The sequence below is a fragment of the Schistocerca serialis genome, chromosome 9, assembly GCF_023864345.2.
Source record: "Schistocerca serialis cubense isolate TAMUIC-IGC-003099 chromosome 9, iqSchSeri2.2, whole genome shotgun sequence".
In the NCBI taxonomy this organism is placed as follows: domain Eukaryota; kingdom Metazoa; phylum Arthropoda; class Insecta; order Orthoptera; family Acrididae; genus Schistocerca; species Schistocerca serialis.
The window spans coordinates 101,109,904-101,137,730 of NC_064646.1; the positions used below are offsets into that span (position 1 = coordinate 101,109,904).

General features: G+C 42.3%; 1 protein-coding gene across 2 annotated transcripts; it reads left to right on the top strand.

The window, feature by feature from the left end:
• LOC126418618 (uncharacterized) lies at positions 1–27,827 on the top strand. 2 transcript variants are annotated; one of them, XM_050085459.1, is made up of 3 exons: positions 1–124; positions 24,694–24,849; positions 25,676–27,827. In XM_050085459.1, exons 1-3 carry the CDS (start codon positions 119–121, stop codon positions 25,913–25,915), a joined length of 402 nt encoding a protein of 133 aa, XP_049941416.1. In that variant the 5' UTR covers positions 1–118; the 3' UTR covers positions 25,916–27,827. The 2 variants fall into 2 exon arrangements, 1 of the variants encoding a protein (XP_049941416.1); XR_007575874.1 differs by having other exon boundaries at positions 14–152.

Consider the following 27,827-nt stretch of genomic DNA (forward strand, 5'->3'; position numbering starts at 1 on the left):
ACTGTTCGGCTATCTTCGGTGAGGTTCGCGAGCGGAGCCCAGGACGCCGTCTGTCAGTAATCAATAGTGATAGCCCGCTATGTAATGACACACGTCCGGCATAATTCGACAGTGAAATATGGAGGTGTGGCTCTAATCCATATCTCTTCTTTGTAAGTGAACAAATATGTTCTTGTAATCGGTGGGACAGGCAATCGCTCGCATGCAATACCGCCCGTTTGTATGTTATTTCATTATGTTCGATCGATAGCCAAACCAAGCGGACTTGCACCTGTTGTGCACCAAGACTTTACATCGTTTTTGTAAAATGGCTGTTGAATACATATACTGAAGCTGTAACGTTTTTCTTTAGCATGGTGATGTAAAAGGGGGTACGAAATCAGCATTTTAGAAATATTGGGTACAATATCCTTAATCACAACTAACAGTTCCCAAATTTCGCTGTAGATTTACTTCGGAAGAGATATACTTGAACTGTAGCCCGAAAATCGTTGCAGATGTACGAAGCGTTTCAAAGTATGCCCTTTACACCAAAATGTGTAACGAAATTTGGGAACTTAGTTGTGAACCATGATATTGTCGCCAATAATTCTAAAAAGATCAGCCTTACAGCTGCCGATACAACACTGCACAATATAACACATTCCCGGAAACCTCAGTTTAGGTTTACAATTCACGTGTACTATATATGAACTGAGAATGAGATTTATATGGACAAATAATTAAAATTTAATACTACTACACAGTATCTCTCGACACTTGCTCGGACTAAAGTTATGTATTGGACACCCCCCCCCCCCCCCCCCCACCCCGACTAAAATCTTTGTTTTATGTCGGTTTTAGCCATAAATGCCAAAAGACTTCTGATAGTATTTGGGGGTCAAGGGGAAACTAGTATTGACCATTCCTGTGTATCCAGTATTTGTTTCGTATCAAACCCATAAACGAAAGAGATCAGCAGGCTTAGCATAAAGTTACGTGTTTACTGTTCTGTCTTGTATAACAACTTGATCATTGGCAAATAACATCGTGATAATATATTTATTCATCCCGTTATTTATACCTGATGAGCCTGCCCAGTTAGGCATGCGGTGTAACGCACGGCTTTCCGGACTGGGAAAGAGCGCCTGGTCCCCGACACGAATCCGCCCAGCGGACTTGTGTCAAGGTCCGGTGAGCCGACGAGTCTGTGGATGGTTTTTAGGCGGTTTTCCATCTGCCTTGGCGAATGCAGGCTGGTTCCCCTTATTCCGCCTCAGCTACACAATGTCAGAGGTTGCTGAGCAAACAAGTTCTCCACGTACACGTACACTACCGTTACTCTACCACAGAAGCATAGGGGTTACACTCGTTTGATGTGATACGTTCTCCAAGGGGGGGGGGGGGGGGCGGAGGGTGTCTGAAACGCACAATAACACTGAAGGAGTGGTTCGGTGTGGGGTGGCGGAGGGGTGAAATGGACAGCGGTAGTTACCGTGGGGTTGTGGACTACTGGAGCTGCAGTGGGAACAGAACCTCTCCATCATTTATAGACTCCCGGTTAACATAAAATACAATATACCTGATGATCTGTTTCTTTTCCATTTGATATATATATATATATATATATCAAATGAATAGGCTAATTACTGGATAATTTTGGTGACAAACTACACCATAGTAGTACTCATCAATTTGTTTGTATTTCAGATGTTATCACTTTACTTGTGTAAGTGCTAATTCTGATGTTCACATACAGGCTTTTTGCGACTTGGATAAGGTGTTTACGGATTACCATTATTGCTCATAACTTGTCTCTGTAAATTCTGTCGTATGCTTTTTCATAATACACAAATGCTATTCAGTCTGGAACCGCACGACCACTACGGTCGCAGGTTCGAATCCTGCCTCGGGCATGGATGTGTGTGATGTCCTTATGTTAGTTAGGTTTAAGTAGTTCTAAGTTCTAGGGGACTGATGACCTCAGATCCTAAGTCCCATAGTGCTCAGAGCCATTTGAACCATTTTTGAACAAATGCAAGGTGAGTTTCCAGATTAAATTCTCATCTCTCATGAATTACCTGTTTCAGTGCAAAAATATCCTGTATACATGATCTCCCCATCTGAAAACCTGCATGTTCCTCCACTAAGATCACACCAGTGATACTTTAGAATGTTTCATTTATTATTTTTCTGTAGATTTTATAAGCAATGTTCTGATTACTTATGCCCCTGTTGTTGGCTGTGTCACTTCTTTCATCTTTCTTACATATTGAAATGACCTTAGCTAATTTCTATTCTTTTTATACCTCATATTTTACCCAGCACCTGTCAGAGAGGTGTAGTTACTTAATTCTACGAGACATTCTCTGTGTTTTTAATCGGTTTGGTATTTATTCCATCTAGTCCTGGTGATTTTTGGTTTTTCATTTATTTTAAATTGTCTTCGATCCTGTCAGATCAGTGTAGTTTGTTCCTTGCAGTTGTTCTTTTTTATTTGCTTCTTTAATTTCTGGTTTGTACCATATTTCTTTATAATGTGAAACATAGTCAGATGGTTGTATTACATTTAAATTTACAGTATCTCTTTCTTCTTTGTTGAAATGTTTCATTAATTTGGATGCTGTTTCTTTTCTCCCATGGCTATCATGTTCAACTCTGCTTGCCGATGTGTCCCACAATCTCCTTTTTGTTTGTTTATTTATTTATTTATTTTGTTCATTTGTCTGTAGACAAATTTCTTTATGTGGACGTTGTCATTACACATACACACACACACACACACACACACACACACACACACACACACACTTATACGCATAATTTATAATAGAGGCGTGTAAGATAATGGATAAAACAGGATATACATAAGAAATTCATTATACAAAAAAATAAACACGATTGATCACTGAATTATATAAGGCTGAAAGAACAGGCTTTAAACGAGAGAAATGAATCATAAGACTCCTCCGATAAAATACCTTGGCTTTAGATTGTGTGGAGTAAATTACAAATTAAAATTTATTGTGTTGCTTACGCATTTACTCAATCCTCTTTGTCTACATTGTAATTGGTCAATCTAATTATTTATTTGTAATAATTTTATGATACATAAATTCTTTAATGGATTAAAAACTATTTTTAGTAAGTATCCTTTAAGATATGTTTTAAATTTGTAGAGTTTCTTGTGTCTTTGTTCACTGTTGATAGTTTATTATATATCTTGAATCCTTGGTAAAACAGAGTGGTTTGACCCTTTGCTCCATTCATTCTGTCTAGGCAAAAGCAATCACTTTATCTGGTTTGATGATCATGTATGGAGCTGTTGCTGCATATTGCTTTTTTTTTTTTTTTAATAAGAGTTTGAAATATGTATTCACTTGGAACTGCCAGAATACCCCATTTTTTGAATAGCTCAATGCAGTGGGTACTGTTTTGGCTCTTGCTTATTGTTCTGATGGCTCATTTTTGCAGTTTGAGCACATTTTCCACATTCATAGCATTTGCACCTCAATCCCACGAGCCATTATTTTGTGGAGATCTGGGGAATTACCCCAGATACAATACCTTAACAACCACTTATCACAACCACCAAATAAGTGGCCAGTACAGACACCCCACTTGTCCCACTAGGAGACACACTAATTGCAGATATATGCAAGGGTGAAGGATATACTTGTAACAGCATTCTACAAGTATTATCATCCAGGCCTTCCAATGCAAAAGGATTTCAGTATGCTAATAAGGGACACTTTCCTAATCCCTGAAGTATAAAGTACGTGTGGTCCAATGCCTATTACTGCTGTGGCATTAACAGAAATGGTAAGTATTGGCATTAGCTCCTGTCAATTCATGACTACCTTGAGGACCACCAGTGTCAACCTGTAGCCTCGCTAATCAACTCCAAAGCTGTTAGCTTGAGCTACATAGCAATTAAATTCACATTAATATATAACAAGCAGAATGTGTGGCATCATCAGCCCTGCCAGCAGTTGCATGGCTAATCTGTGCAGTATGTAAAACCCACAAAAATTCAGTCAATAAGTACAACTCAAATGAACTCAACAGCAGTCCAGCTGATTGCAGCAGCACCTAAAACCACTGGTAAATTAAAATGACATACAGCTACAATGCAGACGAACACAATGGATATCCAGCTGATCTATGCAGCACTTAAAACCCATGAATATTCAATCAGCAACTGCAAAGACAACAAATGAATTCAACAGCTGCCCAGCTGATCCGAGCAGCATCTAAAACCGCTGGTAAATGTAATCCACAAACAGCTAAGAAGCTAACAATCACAGTGGCTCCCAACTAATCTGTGCAGCACTTAAAAATACATGACAATTTAATCACAACTGCAACAACCCAAATGAATTCAGTAACTGCCCAACTGATCCTTGCAACACTTCAAACCACATTAACATTTGAACACAAGTCCAAAGAATTCCCTTCAAGGAAATGAAAAGCCAGCACAACCACCTCAAGGCGGCCCACAGCACAACCCACCGAAGCACGCACTCAACAACTTTCCGCTTCCGTGCCACCACCGGAGCTCCACATGTCCCCTGACCATTACAGGAGGGTATCACCTGTTTGCCCTGTGTGCAACAACTTAAACCAGCAGGTCTTTCAAATTAAACCTTTAGTTGACTTGTGCCAAAAGGAGAGATATGCTTGCAGCAAGTACCATATGGCACAAACTCCAGGGCACAGAATTTTTGGCCTGGCTAACTTGGGTAACCTAACCTGCTGCAACCAGCTTTAACTGAGATATATGATCCTAATTACATCACTGTGCTGCAGTCCAAGCAATTGAATTTTTGACAGGTGTCAAGAAATTGATTATTGAAATGGTTTCCTGAACTGTAGTAGTAGCTTCTTCATGATCTTGTCAATAGCCCTACTTGTTGCTTGATAATTCTTAACGAACACCACCCGATATGGATTTACCTGCCACCCTACAATGTATTTCTTCCACTGCTATTAATACACACTACGGATGTTACCCTAAGCGGCCTTCAACTGCTGTGCAGTTATGTCCGCACTAATCATATCCGGCAATGGATCTGCTTTGCCTAAGAGGTTGCTGAGGGGCGAATTGGCAGTAAAAGTAAACATCCATTGGGCAGCAGTTGCCTGAGGGGCTTTGTGCCTGGCTGTGTTAAAGGCACTGAGCCAGGGCACTGACTGATCCCACTTATTTTGACTGTCATGATGATAAGGATCAATGCTGTCCAAACATTCTGGTTGACTCTTTTGGCATATGAGGGAATTGGGTAATAGGGTGTGGTTGTAATGTGCCTAATACTCAAATTAAAACATAGACTTCTGAAAAGATTGGAGTGAAAAGCAGTTGTGTTGTTGTTAACAAGTGTCCTACTAGGCCCAAATACAACACATATTTGTTGCAAACCCTGCACCGTGAATTCGGCAATAGCACCCTCGGTGGGAGATAACCGAACAAATCTGGAAAACACATAGAAACACCATAATATACTTGTGTCCATTACAAGTCGTAGGCAACAGCTCAACAAAGTCCACATATAATTTATGAAAGGGACTGCGTCTGGGTTGAATGCCAGAAAAATATACCTAGTGTTTTGCACTGGCTTACTCGTAGGACAAATCTGACAATTTCTTACTTCACCATTAATTTCTTTATCCATTCCTTTCCAAATAAACATGTTCAGATTTTTCTGAGTCCTTAAATGACCAAGATGTCCACCTACCAGACATTGATGAAAGAGTTGAAATATGTAAGATATTTCCATCAACTCTTGCTGTACAGCACAACACATTTTCCTTAAGTGAATAGGGTGGCACACACACACACTGTTATGTAGCTGATCCTTAGCACCTTAATGACTAAAGCTTGGTCTTGATACTCCCCAATCCCTTCACACAATGGCAGAAAGTCTATTACAATTAAATTAAGTTGTGAGAGGCATATGCTGTCCAGTTGTTTCCTGGTTAACCAATCTACTAAGACTGTCAGCAACAAGATTTTCAGTCCCCTTAATGTGCACAAACTCAAACCTAAATGCTAATATCCATGTAGCCCATCACACTATTCGCTTGTTCTTAGTGTTTTCCCAGGATCCAGCTGAATGCCTGGTTATCTGTCTCAAGCTGAAAAGTGATATATTTGATATAATAACGAAACTTCTCCAGTGCAAAAAGAACCGCCAGCACTTCAAGTTCATAAAATGAGTATTTCCTCTCTGTGTCAGATAATCCCCTCAATGTGTATGCAGCGGGTTGTTTATCTTAATAACACATACAATTATTTTTTTTAAATTGAGCAACACTGATATTGGAGCTGAGGCGAAGGCCTGAAACACAGCTTTTTGTGCTGGACACCACTCAAATTTTTGCTCCAATCACTTAAGTGATTCAGCAGGGCTGCCTTTTGGGCTATTTGAGGGACAAATTCTCCTCCTCCCCCACAGAAAAAAAGGCAAGCCAGTAAAACTGGGAATGGCTTTGACGTCAGTAGTTCTTGGACGACTGGGAACTGCTTGCAATATCTTGGGGTCAACAACTAGTCCCTAGACAGACACTATATGGCATAGAAACTAAATTGGTCTCTGTGCAAAGTTCACCTTACTGGATTAACAGTCAACGCTGCAATATGTAATCTACCAAAGATGTGGTTCACATGACCCCAATGCTCCTCCACAGTCCTATAAACAAGCACATCATCCAGATAGTGTAATGCGAACTTAATATCTGAGAAGATGGAGTCCATGAACTGTGATAATTCTGCTGCCCCAGTGGTGAAACCAAGTGGCATCCTTGCAAAGTCAAGTAAATTCCAGTCTATAATAAATGCAGTGATTTTCATAGAGTATGTTGGTCACTTGCCTCAGGGCTCCTGGGGAAGGAGGGGGGGAAGATTGGAGGATGTGAGAGGGGAATGTTTTATTGTTTCTCTTCCAATACTTCACAAGTCACAGGTGTGCACGGCTTGTACTGATTAACTGCTATGATACAAATTTTGACACGGAAGTAACATGAATTCACGAATGTGCATTGTAGAGACAGTCATCTTCAGACACTGTCCATATCCGTAACAAGGAATATAAAATTAAATTAAGGATGATGTTATCCAACACAGTGAGTAGAAGAAGAATGACATACAAAACATTTAGAAAACATTTGTGCCTCATATTGTGTAATACGGTTAAATATAAGTACAACTGCGATTCTCCCAAAGGCAACACAACAGTTCATCAAGCAGTTACTGTGACCCAACTTTGTGTGGCAGCAATCTGAAACAGAGAATATTCTACATATCAGAGTCCATCAAACAAGCTGATCGCTCAGCTGTGTTGGCAGGTTACATAAAGATTTAACTACAAGAATACTTTGTGCTTGATGGGTAGCACATTTGTTGAATACTCGTTAAATGTGAAAACAAATGTTAGCACCATTTTAAGAAGAATACAACTGATTTGTATGCTAGTTTGTTGCTGGGGGTGAAACTTGAGTTTGTGAATACACATTAGAAGTAAAACAATGATAAAAGCAGTGTGTGTAAGCTAGTTGCCCAGCATGAAAAGAAGGCCAAGTTGATTTCACCTCCTTGATTTGATGGCCATGTTTTCTGGGATGTAAAAAGGGAGCCTTGTGGATCAACAGAATGAAACAAATAGATAGACTTCCATATGCAGCAAGATATCGTATGGTTTGTGGTGGGGGTACCTGTCATTTTCCCACTTGCTGTTCTGTTTGTGAATGGTGCGTGGGAAGGTCGATTGCTGATAAACTGGCCAGAATTGTGAAAGAACAGAATAAAATAAAGTCGTAATTATACATGTATGCATAAAGTTGCTTTGAAAATTGGGATTTAAGTATGGATACTTGGAGCAACCTCACTATTATTGACTAGAAGTGTCCATAAATTCTCTTATCCAAATAAATGTGTTGCTGGAAAATGTTTTTTCAATATGTTGTAGCAGCTGTAAAGTAACATTTTGCAGATCAACCAGAATTCCATTTCAGGAATGGATCCAACACAAGTGAAGAATAGGCTAGAGTTTTACAGTGCCCCCCCCCCCCCCCTCCTCAACATCTTTACAATGATCTGTAACATAGTCTTAGGTCTAAGAGCATGAAATGTGCCAGCTTGATTGGGAGTTAGCAAAAGCTTATGAGTGGGTATGCAAAGTAAATATTTTGGTAACAGCCTTATCTGTAGTGTAGTTTGATGTTTATGTTTGTGCCATCTTTAACATACTTCTCATACAAACTGAAACTGCAAGATAAATTTAGGAAATCTGTATAATGGTCTAAAATCCAACAAGTTTTTTGGTGTATATTATGTACACATATTACATATCAGCTGTGAAAAATGTAAAGGGTGTGGGGACTTTACATAAGTCGTACCAAAAAATGTTGTGTAAAGTAAACTGACATGAAAGGACACTACATAACAAACTTGGTGTTTTATTTTTCTCCAGAAGGCACAATCTTTCACTGCAAAGTTGAGAGCTTGTCAAATTTCTCTTGTAACCACAAAATTAAGTAACACATGAAAATTTGTGCCATGGCTGACTGAAATGATGATATCGACAGCACAATGGACTTGCATTCAGGAGAACAATGATTCAAGTTCCTGCCTGGTCTTAGAGACATAGATTTTCTGTAGTTCCCTTAAATTGATTAGGATAAATGCTGGGATAGTTCCTTGCAAAAGGACATCCCCACCCCGATCAACCAGCCTTTCACTCACTTCTCCACTTCATTGTGTTCCACAAACATCTTCCTCTGCCTGCACTAGAGTGAATTTACTTGTGCCACATTCCATCAAGTTCCCTTGCCACCTCTCCCTCCTTGCCATCAGCCTCTCTTCCCTCCCAACCCTCCCTTCTCCTCCCTAACTGCTTTCTCCTCCCACCCACTCCACTCACCACAATACCCCCCCTCCTCCCCCCATTTTGGGCTGATATGCAGTGATAGAGTAGTTTTTCTTTCTTCCGTGTGAGTGTGACCGTGACTGTCTGGCTGTGTGCCCACCATTTATGTAGTTAACCCTGAGAAGGATATTGTCCAAAAGCTTTGCAACATTTTTAGTCTCATTCATGTGCTTTTCGAGTGTTCAGTGCCTCAGTTGTATGCTGTGTGGTTACCTTTACTTGCTTCTGTACAAGAACCAATTAAGATGTGTATCAGCAAAGTCACTATGGTATGAGGCAAAATTTACAGAATTCTACTCCATACTGTTAGGTTGCCAAGAAAATGACATGCAACTGTAATGGGCTGTCAGCTGATAAACATATGTTGTGAAGACTGATAATGAATGTAGTGGCTAGGAAAGTTAGAGAAAGACAAAATACATTTAAAGTGGAGTCCTAGTTTTTATATTACTAGGATGGGGAGGGAAATTGGCATACAGTTTTAAAAAGAATGTTACGGACATTTGCCTTAAAGCAATTGGCTGGGACTTGAATCCAGTTCTTTGTGAATGTTAATCCATTTCACTAACCATTGTGTGAAGCAGAAAACCGTTATGCTGTTGTACACACTTCTGGAATTTACAGAAAAAAAATTCTGGAAAGATATCATTCTCATATGGGTATAACCGAACTTGTTCAACAACTGTAAGTAGAAGTCAAGGTCTTTTTCTATGTAAAGAAACATTATGGCAGGGCACAAAGACTACAAACAAGACACTAATTGATATATTGCCAACATATGCCACAATATTATAGCAAAAATGTGATACAGTTAACAACAAGAAAATATTTTATCTTACTACTGGTTTGTTATTTGATATATATATATATATATAAATAATCTGGCCCACCTAAACTGGAACCTTGTTTACTTGGCCCACATCAGCTTTTCAGCTAGGAACTTTTTTTTTTTTCTTTTTTTCTTTTTTTTTTTTTTAATGAAACTATGGGAGTTTAGGTCTGCCTTAATGAACCATTCACAGATAGGGAAATGATCATTAACTCCATACAACTGCTCTCACATAGAGAGAGAGAGAGAGAGAGAGAGAGAGAGAGACTTCAGAATCAGTTTTTATAGAAATGTAAATTTATTTAGAAAAATATAGAACAAAGCACAACAACACCCTAATATTGTTTTCTGCCTGACATTTGACATCTCATTTTTGCTACTATCTTCACTATTTTGGAAGAAAACTTAGTGGCAGTAATTACTTTCAAAACTGATTCTAGGGTAAAATTTGAAGTTACAAATTTATTTTCTTTCATAATTTAAAGTAGATGCTCACATTGATAAGTATATCCAGATGTTGAGATAATTTCATATGCAAATTTTCCAGTGTTTTCAAAACTGGCAGGCAAATATTCATGAAATTCAGATACGCCAACTTCATAAAATTTTGTATTCAAATCTGACTTATACAGGAAGGGAATTACCGCCATTTGCACTGATCACTTACTGATTTAATATTTAGTGCAGAAATTGAAGAGATCAAAGAAAACTAGTTTTTCAGCAATTTAAAATCTACAAATGTTGATTTAAACTTTCGGAGATTCAAAATTTTTTTATGGATGTGTTTTGTATGGCAGTGTTTCACGTGATAATAATGTGAACACTATTAGGAAAAATAGTTTGCTGCTCACTGTAAAGATGACATGTTGAGTTGCAGATGGGCACCTTTTATTAACCTGACAAATTCCACATCATTACGAAGTGTCGTATTCATGATCTATGGAACAAGTACTAATCTAATCTAGTCTAAAAAAGACTGTTGCACATTTAGCTTTCAGTCAAAGTTCTCATCACACACCTCATGCACACCTGATTGATGTTTCTGGCAGCTTGGACTGGAATGCAGGTGTTTAAGGAGTTGGGCATTCTGACTAATGATTCACAGTATATTATCCCCTCACAAAGTTTGTTGTAAATAATCCATGACGGTTCAAAAGGAATAGTGAGGTAAGGTAAATAATTATAATACCAGAACGAAAAATGAAATTTCATGTTAAGGTTGTTTTAAACACAAAAAGGGGTGCTGGTGCTGCAACAAAAATTAGTGATCACTTACCCAGTGATATAAAATGTCTGACAGAAAGCAAAGAAAAATTTGTAGCAAACTGAGAGTGTTTCTACTTGACAACTCCTCCTATTCTGTAGAAGAATTTCTATTACTGTAATGTGTAGAAGATGGTGGGTAGGAGTTGCTAACTCATCTGCACATCTTTTTTCTTTGTGGGGAAAAAAATCTCATAGAAATGTTCAGAATGTAAATGTATGTACAAATCAATTCACGATGTAAATGACTCATTCCACATCATTACGATCTAGCATGTTAAATGATCTATGGCATGTAACTAACAAACACCTGTCACGTTGAATGAAAGTAGCAATCTGGAGTGGGGTGGGGAAGGGGGAGGATAGCAGGGTACAGGTGGGGCGGGGGGGTGGGGGGTGGGGGGTGGAGAGAGGAGAGCTGCCTGGCAGAGCATGCAGGATTTAGATGGAGCCATGACAAGACTGCTAGGAGCAGCATTGGGGGGCTGTAAGGCAGGTCGAGATGAGGGGTGGAAAAAGAGAGGAGCAAGGAAGGAGAAAGATGGGAGGGTGAGGGGGGTGGTTTGCGTTGGCAGAGGGTGGCACAAAAAAAGGGTGAGGGGATGTGAACATGGAGGAGGTGTTAGGACAGAAAGTGTTGGATGGAGGGTGTGGGGACAGTAGGTCATTGTAAGTTGAGGAGAATATGTTCTGTTAACTCCCATCTGTGCAGTTCAGAAAAGCTTGTGGTTGAGAAGAGAATCCAGATAGCCCAGGTTCTGAAGCAGCCATTGAAACAGTATGTTATGTTCAGCTGCATCTTGTGACACAGGTTGGTACACCATGCTGTTGACCACAGTTCAGAAGTGGCCATTCATCATGGTTGACAGCTGGTTGGTAGTCATACCAATATAAAAAGCTGCGAAATGATTGCAGCAGAGCTGGTATGGCACAGCTGTCTTCAGCAGTTTCTGAGCCTCTGATGGGGTGGGATAAGCCCGTGACAGGACTGGAACAGGGTGGGTGGATTGGGCTGGTCTTGCACTGGGTCTGCCGCAGGAATATGATCCGTATGGCAAGGGGGTTGGGATTGGGAGTGGCATAGGGATGGACTAGGATGATGGGCTAGGATGTTACGGAGGTTTGGGGGGTTGGAACACCACTAGTAGTAGTGGGAAGGATCTTGGATCATAGGTCCCTTGTGTCGGGCCATGATGAATGAAGTATTTCAATATATATAGACACACACAGAACACAATCCCATTTTAACTCTATATAATTTTCCTAGCCTTGGTCCAACATTTTGAAGCTATACAAAAAATTCCACCAAGCCACTTATTTTGGAATCAAAATTGCAGGTAAAATCCAGTTAATATGGTGGATGTTGCAATAATTGAAACATCAGTTCCAAAATTTTGTCCACTGAAACTATGCAGGTGGGCACCCATGCATTATTGTGATTGAGGAGGATCTTTTCATTTTTTAATCCCTTAGAGGGTCACAGCTCTTCCGTGAGTTTGTGCGTGGTGCACAAGAGGCCCCAAACTATTGCAGTCCATTCTTCCTTCCCAGGCTGCATTTCTTTCCACGTGCTCTTCCCTCCCTGTTCTCGCTCCTTCACCTCTGCCCCTTCCTTCCCTTGCTCGGTGTTCTTCATGATGTAGACCTGGCTTCCCAACTACTTTCTTGTATTCCTTCTGGATTTTGTTCCTCTTGCCTTTTCTTTTTCACCTTTTCTTTTGTGGTATTTTTGGTCTCCCTTTGTGGTTTGACCTCCACTTCGAAAATTTTCTCTCTGTAGTGTGATCCATGTGGGGAAGAACTCCCTCCCTAGCATCTACGGTGTGCATTCCTCTCCCTCCCTCCTTCCCCTCTTCCTTTCCCGCAGTAGCCCTGTCCTCCCTCCCTCCCCTTGCCCCACTAAGTCACCATTATGTGTTGTAGCCAGTACATGTGATGAGGTTATTATGTACCCATCTGGCTGAGACCACTGACAACTCAGGGATCACACCTCTTGATATGTGAGCTGCTGCCTCCCTTTGTATGCCTAGGAATGGTTGTTCATCATTCTGGGGCATTGGAACTCCTGGCAACGACCACCATGTCAGATGGCTCTTTACCACAGCTGTGTGGCAACCACAGGAAGAGGACGACGGTTCAAACCTGTGTCCGGCTGTCCTCATTTAGGTTTTCTGTGATTTCCCTAAATTGCTTCAGGCAAATGCTGGGATGGTTCCTGTGAAAGGGCACAACTGACTTCCCTCCCCATCCTTCCCTAACCCGATGGAACCGATGACCTCACTGTTTGTTTCCCTCCCCAAAATCAACCGACCAACCACAGGGAGAGCCCCTTATCAGAGTTTATAGTATCAGGGCGGATACTTTGCATATGAAAAGCATTAAGCTCCAAAAAACTGGCCATTCTTGTATGGTTGTTTCCTCGGTTGGCAGTGGATCATTTAATACTGCTTGTTACGACCCTGCGGTCTTTTTCTTGTCTGGCTGCACCCTGGGAGGAGGGCCAGGCTCACTGTCTTGGGGTGAAACACTTTCCTTGCTACCTGGTGTATGCTAGGACTGATGGGGTCACTTTCATCACCACAAAGCCTTTACTTTCTGTGGAAAATATCAAAGACAAGTTTGGCGAAGTTGAGTCTCTCAGTAAGATGTGGTCGGATTTGCTGTTGATCAAAACTTCTCGTGCCACCTGATCTGCAGCCATTCAAACTTTGACCATCTTGGCAATGTCTTGGTGTCCATTACTCATGACCAGTCTTTGAATGTGGTTCAGGGAGCCATTTTTCATGGGACCTCATCCTTAAAACTGATGAGGAACTCCGGGCTAATTTGGAATGACGGGGCATTCATTTTGTTCAGTGCGTTCAGAATGGTCGTAAGGACAATCGTATCAATACTGGCATCTCTATCCTGGCATTTGAGGGAGATACCCTCCTAGAGGTCAAGGTTGTGTGTTATAAGTGTGACGTGAAGTTATATGTCCCGCCACACATGAGACATTTTCGAGATTGGTATTTCACATACGTGTCTTCCTGCTGTATGGAAGATCCTTTATGCAGTGACTATGTACACCCACTCCATGAGGGGAGGCCGTGTTGTGCCACCCGTGTATATTAATTGTCACAAATGTAACTCTCTGTGCTCGCCAGATTGCCCAATTTATAAGGAAAAGAAGGTACAAGAGTATAAGCCCCTTGATAATTTATCCTACACTGAGGCTCACCAGAAACATGACCATCACCAACCTATGTCAGTGACATCTAATTTTCCCTCTATTATGTCGTTTCCCCCTACTGCCTCCTCCTTACCCCAGTCCCACTCCCCTCTTCTCTCCGCTTCCCTTGCAGTTCCTGCGACCGCCACTCCCCCTGCCCAGCCAGAGAAGTGTCCTTTCTTCAGCACCTGCTGGTGAGGAGGCTCCCTCCCAGGACCCCTACTCCGGCATCCCCCAGGCTGGAGGTCTGTTGCCACAACTCAGCCACGGGACCAATGGTCCACGCACACATGGGGCCTTCGCGGTCGCCTCCCTCTTTTTATTCGTTCCTTTTTAATGGATCGACAGTTCAGGGTACGTGTGGGTTCTGTCCTGTCCGACACCTTTCGCCAGGAGAATGGGGTGCCACAGGGCTCAGTCTTGAGCGTCGCTCTCTTCGCCATCGCGATCAATCCAATAATGGATTGCCTCCCAGCTGATGTATCAGGCTCCCTTTTCGTGGACGATTTTACCATCTATTGCAGCGCGCAGTGTACACGTGTCCTGGAGCGCTGTCTTCAGCGTTTTCTTGACCGTCTTTACTCCTGGAGTGTCGCCAATGGCTTCCGTTTTTCTGCCGAGAAGACGGTCTGTATTAACTTCTGGCGCTACAAAGAGTTTCTCCCACCGTCCTTACGACTCGGTCCCGTTGCTCTCCCAATCGTGGAGACAAACAAATTTTTAGGCCTTACATTTGACAGGAAACTTAGCTGGTCTCCACATGTGTCCTATTTGGCCGCCCGTTGTACCCGTTCTTTAAATGTCCTCCGTGTTCTCAGTGGTCTGTCGTTGGGAGCGGATCGAACCGTCCTACTTCGTCTATATCGGTCGATCGTCCGCTCCAAGCTGGATTATGGGAGCTTCGTATACTCCTCTGCACGGCCATCCATCTTACGCCGCCTCAACTCCATACAACATCGGGGTTTACGACTTGCGATCGGAGCATTTTATACCAGTCCCGTAGAGTCTTCATGCTGACGCTGGCGAATTGCCACTCACCTACCGGCGCGATATACTGCTTTGTCGGTATGCCTGTCGGCTACTGTCAATGCCCGACCATCCGTCTTATCGTTCCTTTTTTGACGACTCTCTTGACCGTCAATACGGGTTGTATGTCTCTGCCCTGCTACCCCCTGGAGTTCGCTTTCGTCGCCTCCTTCAACACCCTAATTTTTCACTCCCTGCAACCTTTCGAGTGGGCGAGAGCCGCACGCCACCTTGGCTCCAGGCTCAGGTCCGCGTTCACCTTGACCTCAGCTCGCTCCCAAAAGAGGTCACCCCCGGTTCGGTCTACCACTCCCGTTTTTTGGAACTTCGTTCGAAGTTCATCGACATGACATTCATTTATACAGATGGCTCTAAGACCAATGATGGGGTCGGGTGTTCCTTTATTGTCGAGGCACAAAGTTTCAAATACCGGCTCCATGACCATTGTTCTGTCTTCACAGCTGAGCTCTTTGCCCTCTACCAGGCTGTTCTTTACATCTGCCGCCACCGACATTCTGCTTATGTCATCTGCTCAGATTCCCTGAGCGCCATCCAGAGCCTGAGTGATCCGTACCCAGTTCACCCTTTCGTACACCGGATCCAACGCTCTCTTCAGCAGCTGGTGGACGTCGGTTCTCCAGTTCGCTTTATGTGGGTTCCTGGCCATGTCGGTATCCCTGGGAACGAAGCTGCAGATGCCGCGGCCAAGGCTGCGGTCCTCCAGCCTCGGACAGCTTTTTGTTGCGTCCCTTCGTCCGATTTTAGCAGGGTGATTTGTCGGCGCATCTTATCTCTGTGGCATGCCGATTGGGCTGCACTTACCGACAACAAGCTTCGGGCCTTAAAACCTCTTCCTGTGGCTTGGACGTCCTCCTCACGCCCTTCTCGGCGGGAGGAGGTCATTTTAGCCCGGTTAAGAATTGGACACTGCCGGTTCAGCCATCGCCATCTGCTGACGGCTGCGCCGGCGCCGTTCTGCCCATGTGGGCACTTGCTGACGGTTAGACACATTTTACTGTCCTGTCCAGATCTTAACACACTGCGCCTCGATCTTAACCTGCCAAATACTTTCGATGCCATTTTAGCGGATGACCCACGAGCAGCTGCTCGTGTTCTTCGTTTTATCAATTTGACAAACCTCGCTAAGGACATTTGATGATGCTGTTTTTTAATCCTATGCCTGTCAGTCTGTCTTTTATCGTGTTTTCCCTTTTAGTTGTTGTGGTCAACTTGTGCCTCGCGGCGTATTCTTAGAGTAGTCAGGGCGCTAATGACCATTGAAGTTGTGCGCCCTAAAACCACAAAAAAAAAAAAAAAAAAGCACCCCAGGGTCGCCTTCTCTCTCTCTCTCTCTCTCTCTCTCTCTCTCTCTCTCTCTCTCTCTCTCTCTCTCTCTCTGTGTGTGTGTGTGTGTGTGTGTGTGTGTGTGTGTGTGTGTTTTGGATCTTGCAGAGGCTTGGTCTCTCTTTGTGCCCTGTGCTCCTCAGACTATGAAAGAGGAGGAGGAGGAGGAGGAGGAGAAATATAAGCCCAGGGCAAGGCCCCTCTAGTCCCCCAAGAGGTACCATCACCCTCTTTGCAACTTGAGCCTGATCTCTTATTTACGGATGTCAAGTCTTCTCATTGGTGACTCAGCAATGCAATTGACTCCAGCTCGTTGACCTCACATTTGGATCCTCATTATATGCTTATTCAATGGAACAATAATGGATACTACTGTCGCTTACCCAAGTTGCAGTCCCTTATTTCCTTTTACTTGGCAGCTTGTGTTGTTCTACAGGAATCTCATTTTACTGATACTCATCGACCCTTTGTGGGTTCTGTCGGAACCAGGTCAACCCTTTGAGGGCTTCCGGTGTCATTTGCATGTTGGCCTGTACGGATGTTGTTGGTACCTGGATCCCCCTTCGTACCACATTGAAAGCAGTTGCCATCTGAGTCCACTTGTACTCTGTGATCACAGTTTGCAGTCTCTTGTCTCCCTCCTGACCAGCCAGCTACACCTGTTGCCCTAATTGTCCTCCTTCAGCAATTCCCCCCTCTGTTTCTCTTCCTTGGGGATTTAATGCCCGTCACCCTTTGTAGGTCAACACTTTCTCTTCTAATTCCCTTACTCATTTTAGTGCCGCCTACGTCACTTTCTCTGCCACTGATCTTTCACTCACTTCCCCTCCCTTGTTCTTTCCTTACACTAGTTGCCGCATTGACCTCTGTGATAGTGACCACTTCCCGTTCATCGGGCTTTCCATTGAGCTGATTGGCCTCTGTGTACCTCCCAGGACATGTTTACACCTTCTTTGTCAGGTTGTATTGATATTGTTTGTGATCTGTCCGATAAGATAATTCGTCCCACTGCCACTGCCTTGCTCGAAAGATCCCGTTCGCTGCCGACCAGTCCTGTGGCAGAGCACGGCCATTGCCAATGCTGTCCATCTTCACCATCGTGCCTTGCAACATCTTAAATGGCAACTGTCATCAGCTGGGCTTGTTACCTTTAAACGTCTTCTCCTCAAAGCCTGTTACCTAATCAAACACACCAAGTGGGTTTGGTGGGAATGCTTTGTCTCCTCTCTAGGTTCTTCTATCCCTTCCTCTATAGTTGTAAGATACACTGCACACCCTCAGAGGTCGTCAGCGGAAGTCTTCCATTCCAGATCCTGCCCCTCCAAGTGGCCTTTGTACAGATCCGTCAGTTCTTGCAGAACACCTCGCGACCCATTTTGCGATGGCATCAACATAGGCATCCTGTCCAGCCATCTTCCTCGTCCGGAAACAGCAGGCTGTAGCTTCCCACCTGTGTTTTACCCCATGTCAGGAAGAATCCTACAGTGAACCTTTTACAGAATGGGAACTTCTTCTGGCCCTCTCTTCTTTCCCCAGTTCAGCCCCTGGCCCTGATTCCATCCATCACCAATTGCTTCAGCACCTCAGTACTTCACAACAACAATCTCCCCTCCAGGTGTTAAACCTTATTTGACTCCAAGGCATTTTCCCCTCTCACTAGAGTCAGTATTGTGATTCCTGTCGTTAAGCCTGGAAAGGATGCATTGTCCTTGATAGTTACTAGCCAACCAGTGTCCCAGGCAAATTATTTGATCAGATGATGGCTCACTGGCTCAGTTGGGTCCTGAAATCTTGGGACTTGTAGTCTTGTAACCAGTGTGGCTTTTAGGAGGGATGGCCTCTGATCAGTCGTCTGCTTTGATTGGAAACCAGAGTTCAGCAGGTCTTTCCTTAGTGACGCCATCTTGTCACAGTTTTCCATGACACAGCTTGGCACCCTCACATCCTACTTACACCCCACGAGTGTGTCTTCTGGTCCTCCCTACCAATTTTTATTCACCATTTTCTTTCTCACCAATCGTTCAGAGCTCGGGTTGGCGGCACCTTTCTCAGCCCTCTGCAGACGCAGGAGAATGGCATTCTACAGGGTTCTATATTAAGTGACCTTTTCCTCATCTCTATTAATGTGCTTGTGGCCTCTGCGGGACCGTTGGTCGCCCCTGCTCCATATGTGGACTAGTTCCCATTCAGTGGCCTCTGTGGAGCCCAGCTCCAGGTTGCCATCTGGCGGATGTGTGGACACTCTTGCACAGTTTTAAATTCTCACCCCTGATGTTGAGGGTGGAGCATTTCGCCACCCTACTACGGTCCATCCTGATGTAGTACTCTACCTTGACGTCCAACACTTGACTGTGACCCCTAGGTCCAGTTCTTGGGTCTTCTTTCTCCAACAAGCTGAATTGGTTGCCCCATATTTGCCTTCTGAAGGTTGGCTGTTTTTGTAAACTCAGTGTCCTTTGCTTCCTTGCCCACACCTCTTGGGGTAAGGATCATTATACTCTTCTCTGTCTGTATTGGGTGTTAGTTCTGTCCCTTCTGGACTATAGTTGTTAAGTTTATGGGTCAGCTTCTCCTTCCATACTGCTCCTCTTGGACACAATTCACCATCACAGCTGTTGTTTAGCCACCGGTGCCTTTCAGACTGGCCCTGTCAATAGTCTTCTGGTTGATCTGGGATCCCCCCTCCCATTTCAGTTGAGTGGTCCCAGCTCCTGGTTTCCTGTGCCATCACTACCTGCTTTTCTCGTGCTCACCCCCTCCTATTATTTTCATGGCTTGGGGACATCACCCACCCTCTGCACGTCTACGGGTGGGTTTACCAGTTGGGCTGTGCCTTGCTTCTCTCCTCCATGTTTTTCATCTCTCCTCCTTGTCTTCTTCCCCACATTCTCACTTGTCCACCGAATCTTGGTTTGTTCCTCGGCTCCAGATTTGATTGGATCTCTTCTGGGGTCCGAAGGCCTCCATCATTCCAATGGTGTTCTGTTGATTAATCCACCTGCTCTTATGGGAGTTTCAGGATGCCATTGTTTTTACATCAATGGCTCTAAATCCACCAATTAGGTGGGATAAGTCTTCACATCTTCTGTTGGCACGGAACACCATCTCTTGCCTGTCACGTGCGGTTTGTGTACCGCAGAAGTGATCACCATCTATTGGGCACTCTGCGTTATTAAACATTCTCCCTCACCTGAATTTTATTATGTACAGACACAATGAATGGCCTTCAGGCTATCGCTTGGTGTTTTTGCTGCCACCCCTTGGTCCCCATCATCCACAACTTTCTCGCTGATCATGGTGCTGCTGCTCCTTGGGGTTTATTTCCTTTGGTATCATGGCCTAATGGGTATCCCAGGTAATGAAATGGCTGATTATCTGGCTGGGGGGGGGGGGGGGGGTGGTAAGTGGTCCACCAACCCCCGTTCTCTGTGACCCCTCAGCAGATGGATTTGCAGTCTTACGTCAAATCCATTTTTGGTCAATTGTGGGCTGACTTTTGGCAGAGGGGTGGGGGTGGCTACCCTCCATCCCTGTCTAATAAACTTCATGCAATCAAGGAGAATCCCACCATGTGAGAAGTGGGATTCTCTCTGCCTCTCCTGGTGGGAATCTACCATCCTCTGCTTTGTATCAGCCGTACTAGATTGACACATGGTGATTTACTTCACACTGAGCGTGTTCTCTCCCCCCCCCCCCCCCCCCCCCTGTAGCTGTGCGGAATTGTCATAGTGATTTGTATTTTGCTGAATCGTCCCCCCTTTTTGACCCTTCACGCTAAATACTCCCTCCTACCTTTCTTGTCCCAGGTGTTAGCAGATGACCCTTGCATGGTTACATCTGTCCTTGGTTTTCTTCAAAAAAGTGGCCTTCCAGGTTTAAGTACCTGAATTTCCCTGTAGAACTGGAGTCCCTCTGTTAGTGTTGGCATTGGTTATAGAGGCCTTATCCTTGCCTCCCCGTGCATCAGGTCCCCCCCCCCCCCCCCCCCCGCACCTTTTCTGTGTTTTGTCTTGTCTCTTGTGCTGCCTTGTTTCCCCTTTTCTTATGTCCTCTTCTCCTGGAGTTGCTCCTGTTGTCGTGATTCTGGTATGATCACGAAGGGTCAGCAGCGGTACTGGTGCCCCAGTGCACAGAGCATCTCTGGGGCATCCTTGCTCTTATCGTACCCCCTGCCCCCTCTTATCTCCTCCCCTGTTGATTCCTCTTACTGCTGCCCCAATGTTCTTTTCACCTCTGTGTTTGAACGTTTTCCGTTCCCCTTGACTGGACTGTGCTGTTTGTGTAGTTCCTCCCTTGGTTCGTACCACTTCAGATCATGTCCAAGATGTCTTTTTTAAATAAGTATGTTTGTCCTTGAGTTATTCACTCAACCAGTGCAATAATGATGGATAATATTTGCCAGTAATTGTTTGTTGTCCCTTTTCCAAGTAATTGGCATATATGAGACTGTGAGCATCACAGAAAGCAATAGCCCTCATCTCGCCAGCCAATTTCGCTGTCTTTGCCTTTTTAGAGCCTGTTTGCTTTCAAAAACCCACTGTTTTGTTTGTTTCTTAGTCTCTGAAACATCTAGTGTATTCATGTTTCGTCCAGAGTTATGTATCAGTGCAGAAATCTGACAGGATTTTGATGGAAAAGTGCCAAAACTATCTCAGCATTGACCACAAGTTGTGTTCATTCTCCACTAAGAGCCAACGTGGCACCCATCTTGCCAAGTTTTGTTTTGCACCTAAGTTTTATGCAAAACTGCTTCTGGCTTCAACTATTTCGTGCACTTGATTTGTTAATAACTCAAAACAATAGTATATATTTTGAAACCATTTTGAGGGTAGTCACTTGCACCGGATGTCCCAAACACTATTTTTTTGTGGATGTATGACCATATTTCAATTCATTTACCCAGTTGTAAACAGTTTCAAACAGAGGGGCAGATGTGCTGCGAACTTCACCCAACTCAGCTTTTATCTGTTTTGTTGTTAAGACTCTTAAATACAAGTGTTTCATCACTGATTGAAACTCAATTTTTTCCATGTTACAAATTAAATATGAGCTTGTTGTTTAAATCGACTGGGACAATGAAATCAAGCAATGGATACGGCTGCAACTTTACCTGCCCTCTAGCGACGGATGATGCTTAGTACCAATGAACTGTTTCAATATTAGGAGTGGCATCTCTTGGATTTTCTAGGGGTTTATGAATGAATGATCCCCATAAAAACTGAAAGCCAGATCAGGAAAAGCCATACACCCAGCCATATCCAGTATTCTGAAGGTGCTAGTTTATAGTGTACTGGGAGAGACTGAAGATTCTTGAAGAATGGGGAACTCTTGTAGTGAGATAGAGCTTTGAGCTTGAGTGTAGCATAATTGTTGTTTCATTTCTTACTAAATGGTCAAGGTGACAAGTTTAACTTGTTACACAGTGACACTCTGCTAAAGAATATCTTAATTCAGTCTCAGCTTCTGAATATTTTTACACTGTGAGGAGCATTGTTTGTTAACATTTTAAAGTGTGTGACAAAATATTAATTCCTGCTGTTTATAAAATTAAACTTTACATTAAAGCATTAACAATTAAGTTTTATGGAGCAGTATGTTGTGAAACCCTTAACTAAGGAAATAACGTGATTGTGGAGGGAGAAGTCTCCTCAGATGCAGCCAACAAATCAGTTCTTCTTATTAGTCATTCAGTGAGTATAACTAGATAATGTGAACAGTAAAAAAGAGGAGGGGGGGGGGGATAGAACAGAGGCTGAGGAGGACAGCCAAGAGGGGAGGGTGGGTGTAGATTAATGGGCTGAAGCGGGAGGCAAGGGTCTTCGGTGGAGGTGAATTTTGGATAGGAGCTAGAGGAGACTGAAGCCAGGATGACTGTGAGGTCGAAGTGTTTGTTGTAAGGACAATTCCCATTTACTTAATTCAGTGAAGCTGGTATGGGGAAGTTGAGGGTATCCAGATGGCAGGGGTTGTGAAGCAGCCATTGAAATTCAGTCTGTTGTGCTCAGTGGCATGCTGTGTCACTGATTGGTCAACTTCACTTTGGGCTGAGGTTTGATATTGGCCATTGAAGCAAATGGACAGTTGGTTGGAGGTAATGCCCACATATAGGCTGTGCAGAAGTGACAGTAGAGTTGGAATATGAGAGGAATACCTGCACGAGTGGCCTTGCCTCTTATTGGGGACAAATTTCTTGAGGCAGGAATGGAATAGGCCAATAATTTTCCCTCCTCCAGGGTTATGCATCTCCCAACCATCAGCAAGGATAGTGGGTCTCTGTGGTCATAATTACTTGCTGAATTAAAGGTGGTGGATGACATCTTAGAAACTCATTATGTCAAACAAGTCTACTGTTACCTGTCACTGTTTATTTCTACAATACATTTCGAAGGCGTAAACCTCCATCATCAGGTGGATTTGAGTATAAGGGGCACTCAAACAACAATGAGAGAGATGAAAAAAAAAAATAAATAAATAAATAAACAGCAGTTTACTTTTGAAATAATAATTGCCATAACTGCTAATACATTTGTCCCACTGTTAGACAAGATGGTCAATACCTTCATAGAAAAATGTTTGAGAGTGCCTACAAAACCATGATTGTACCCTGGCGTGTATCTCTTTGTATAAGCTAATCGACTGCCACTAATGTTTTTCTTCAGGGCACCTAAAATATGGGAAACACATGTTTTGACTGTTACAGAAGTTTTGCGGGAATCCCTCACATGTTCTCCATACAGTCAGAGTCTCTCCCTACGCGATTCTATATTTGTAGAGCCCTGAAGAAAGGCCTTTGTCACCGTCAATTTGGCCTGGACAAAGAGGTGTGTGTCTGATACAGTGGTACAATCGTTGTTCCATAGGCAGCCGTAAATATTATTCCATGAAGGCATTGACCATCTTGTTTCACTGTGTGATAAATGTAGTAACAGTTATGGCAATTATTTTTGAAATAATAAATAATTTCCTTTTTTGCCATCTGTCTTGTTTTCATTTGACTGTCCCTTATAGAGTAATATGGCATATATGCATTGTGTTATAACTTTGTAGTAACCTGTGAAACTGTCTCCAATGGTCACGGGCTCCTCTCTCTGTCATGGCCCCCCACACACACCATCACACTTTGCAAACACTGAGGGAACAAAGGTGGCACCTAGAAACTAATAAGTGCACTTATATTAGCTTTGTTCCCCTCTGACTTAGGCAAATAATTTCAGAATTTGCCTTAAACCTGTGGAGACAACCTGCATGCTCAGTATACTTCTGTGTTTCAATACTGTTCACATTGTTGTGAGTATTTGGGTGAAATGCAGTTCATATAGCAGAACTAATGCAGCCGTAGCTCAGTGTATCAGCAGAATTAAAACTCATCTCCCAGATTTCACTTTCTCGCATTTTAGTGCTGCTTCACAAGAAATCTATTCAAAGTCCTTCCATTTGCTATCAAATCTAGGATCCCAAGAGATTTTGCAAATTCTTTTTGTGAATTCAATCAGTTTTCCTTCTACTTTCTTACGCTTTGCAATTTCGCAGCAGCTGAAAGTGGTTTCTTTTGCTTTTGTGTGCATCCTTTGTACAGATCACTAAACACTTTACTTTGCATGAGTGAAAATATAGTTCCTTCACAGTGTACTTTGTCACAACTAGACGGATGTGTAGAAAACACAGGCTATTACACTGTCCAGTCACTTTAATGTTACCATCTGCCAAAAGCACGAACGACGACTTTTTGCAGTGTCGGACATCCAGAAACAGAGCCAGTGAGTTTCTGGAAGGTACCGACTAGGATCTGGAGCCAGGCCGACTCCAGTGCCATAGTCATCTGTGCTATGTTTCTGGTTTAGAATCCATGGCACGAACAGCCCAGTCAAGGCGGTTCCACCGATTCCCAATTGGGTTTAAATTGGGTAGTTCGGTAGATGCCACGGTCCTGAGGAAAAACAAACTGCCTGTAAGGCTGGACATCGTCCCTGTAGATGTGTAATGGTGGATAACTTACAGTGCTTAGTCACTCAGTAAGAGAGAGTACAGAACTGAGCTTCATTAAGGTAGTTCACACTGCATCTGTAATAAGTCCAAAATTCTCTCATCCTCAGCATGTGATGTTATTTCTATTCCAGCTGTCTGAAGTAAATGTCCAAGCAGTAGCTGCAAGGGTAGAACTCAGAGAGGAACACCAGATGGGAAGAGCATTTTGGGAAAATCAGACTGCCTGGCAGGACAAATTCCAACAGCTAGAGGAACAGTTTTCTACTTACCAAGAAGAAAAGGTCAAGGTTTGTTCAGTTACCTTGCCAGATAATTTTTAGGCTAGTAGCACTTACTTTTGTTTGGGAATGGTTAGTTGTTTTGTACCGTTTCTCCTTTAATTTTAATTTCATAAAAGTATAATATTCTTGGTTATTTTCATTCAAAGAGTGCTTATGCAAAGAATCCACATGTCCTCTCTCTTCTCAGGAATATTTTAAATACAATTTAATTTCCAATGTGTTCAAAATAGCCATTCAGGTCATGAGACATGTATTTATTTTATTCATTCCAAAATAAAAATGTTTGTATCAGCTCAACACAAAATTCTGTAACAAAACTGAGCTGGCATTAAGTTTTTAACTGAAAGAAGTCCTTCACAGTTATTGTTTTCTCTGTGGTCTGTGGGGCGGGGGGGTAGCAATTGATGGATGATGTTAAACACGAGCTGGACACACATCAAAGACACCATCATGTCATACTGCATTGCTGGAGGCACCTGAAACGAATATTAAAATTTGCCAACACCACTGAATTTACAAATATCCCCCTAGATAGGCAGTCAATTAAACCATTTATAAACAAAATGTTTGAACCTTTTCAACTCGCAGATGAGATGGCCAGCGAATTCTTGAAAAAAAATTGAGCACTGGATCCTAAGTTTCAATTACATTCAAGCCCCCATAATTGTATGGTACTTTTGCAACCCCAGATGCCTACACTCTTTAATTGTACTGTACAATATTTAAGTGAGAGATTAAGAGATGAGTATTGTGACACAAATGTGAGTGTGTACTATACAATGATTATTTTTGAAGTGTAATTTCACTTGGAATACTAATTTTATTGCAATAGTTACAGGAACGTCCACAGTTGTGTGAGCAACTGAGGGATGAAATGTTCTACCTTGAGCCCCAGAGGCAGATATCAGAATTGTCAGACCATCACAAAATAGCAGAGAGGCAAATAGTTGGCACAAGCCATCCACGGTGGCTTCTCATGGAGGAAGCACAGCTGGCCAACATGGTTGCCACAGGTGCAAGCACTGTACTACATTATATTTCATCATCATATTCTAAGTGTTGTATCGGATGATGTATTTATAATAGTTGAAGGTGATACTTGTTGATCTTGTATCCCTTCTTTTGCTACAAAAATGAGGCCACACAACACAATGTGATTTATTTAGGTTTTCATTGGGTAATCAAGTAAAACTGTATCTTGCAGTTTGAAGGCCTGTAAATTGTATCAGATTATGCATATAATTTCCAGCCTCCGTGCATGCTGCAGCTTGCTACTTGATATTATGAATCTGATTACAGCATTACAATTTTTTTATATGACAGGGAAGACTACACACAATTGTGGGAGGAAGCACTAACATTTGTGTGGAAACAGTATGTAAAATAAACAAGAAAAACATTATTTTACTCCCTGTCAATATCCAAATTGAAGTTAGGACAGTTGTTGGTGTTGCAACAACTCTACTTATCAAAAGTTTCATTTTTTAATGCTATGATAAAAGCTTACTCCTGTATATTTATTGATAAGCTGTTACTAGTAGCTGGAAAGGACATGCTTATTATGATACAATGTATATCTAAATACAAGTGTTAAAAAAATTATGTTAAATGTTGCAAAGATCTACATTGCTGGTTGAGATTTGTTCTAAGTGGAGGAAGTGTTAATCATTTTTCTAACAAATCACCATCATTATACAAATATACAGTTACCTAACTTTGAGTAATTATTTATTTATGTATTCTGCATGGACAAATACAAGGATTTGTTTTGCATAGTTTACATATTGATCATTTCCCCTTATAACATTGTGGGAAACAATTACATACAATAGGCCTACAGATAAAAAATTGTTTTTTTTTTTTTTGGGTACATGTAAATACTATTTATACAAATGAAAGTATTCTACTCCTCTGAGAGGAATTCCTTAATACTATATAGCACACTGGACTCGCATTCAGGAGGACGACGGTTCAATCCTGCGTCCGGCCATCCTGATTTAGGTTTTCTGTGATTTCCCTAAATCTCCCCAGGCAAACGCTGGGATGGTTCCTTTGAAAGGGTACGGCCGACTTCCTTCCCAGTCCTTCCCTAATCCGATGAGACCGATGACCTCGCAGTTTGGTCTCTTCCCCCAAACAACCCAACCCTTTAATACTATAAAAACACTTATCGCTGAGGAACTCCTTCAAGGCAATTTCAAAGCAGCTCCCACTTAAGCTTTTTAATTTTTTTTTTCGAAATTTGTTATAAAATTTGATCCCCATGTAATAGGGGCTCTTGTCAGCACTTTTTGTATTTCTTTCTTTCCCGGTGATAATCATGGTAGCTCCTAGTATTGTACATGTGCACTTCTCTATTTAGATGATTGCACTGCTTGTATTTTAGCATCAGCTGAACAGTTTTATAAATATATAGTGATGGTAGTGTTAGTAGTTTCTTAATTTTGAAATTGGCTTTGTAGGACTCATTATATCTAAGCTTACACTGAAATGATGTCTCCATAGGCACAGAGAAAAATCTAAACTATGAAAACTGCACTTCATGTCCATAGGATCATTCAGTTGGGCTGTCAGTAGCAAGTGCTGAATTTTTTGAGAATGTAGGCATATTGTCCCATTTAACTTTGTTTCCTATTGGAGTACAGAATGCAAAACATTTAGACTCTTAGTCTAGTTTATATTAAGGATTGTTAATGTGCTTTAAAGTAAGGATGTATAAGCCCATCGTATTTGTGTATTTATGTAGTAATTTATATCTCCACTGAAATAGGGTTTACCACATCAGAAATTTTATGTATTGTGCACATAAAGATAAATTGGTTTACTACAGGTAGTTCTGCTAAGGATTGTGTAGTATAGTTCCATTAATACTAGAGCTAATTTTAAAAAAGAAATTGTTTTATGTCACATGTGAATATAATGATAGCCTGGGTGTTTTGTACTTGTGAAAGTTATTAGAAAAAAATAAAACATTGTTGTCGTAA

What these genes read in the sequence shown, in the direction of transcription:
- LOC126418618 (XM_050085459.1), top strand. An exon ending in ACCAAGAAGAAAAGGTCAAG is followed by an intron (nt 24,850 to 25,675) that starts GTTTGTTCAGTT and finishes TTATTGCAATAG; the next exon opens with TTACAGGAACGTCCACAGTT.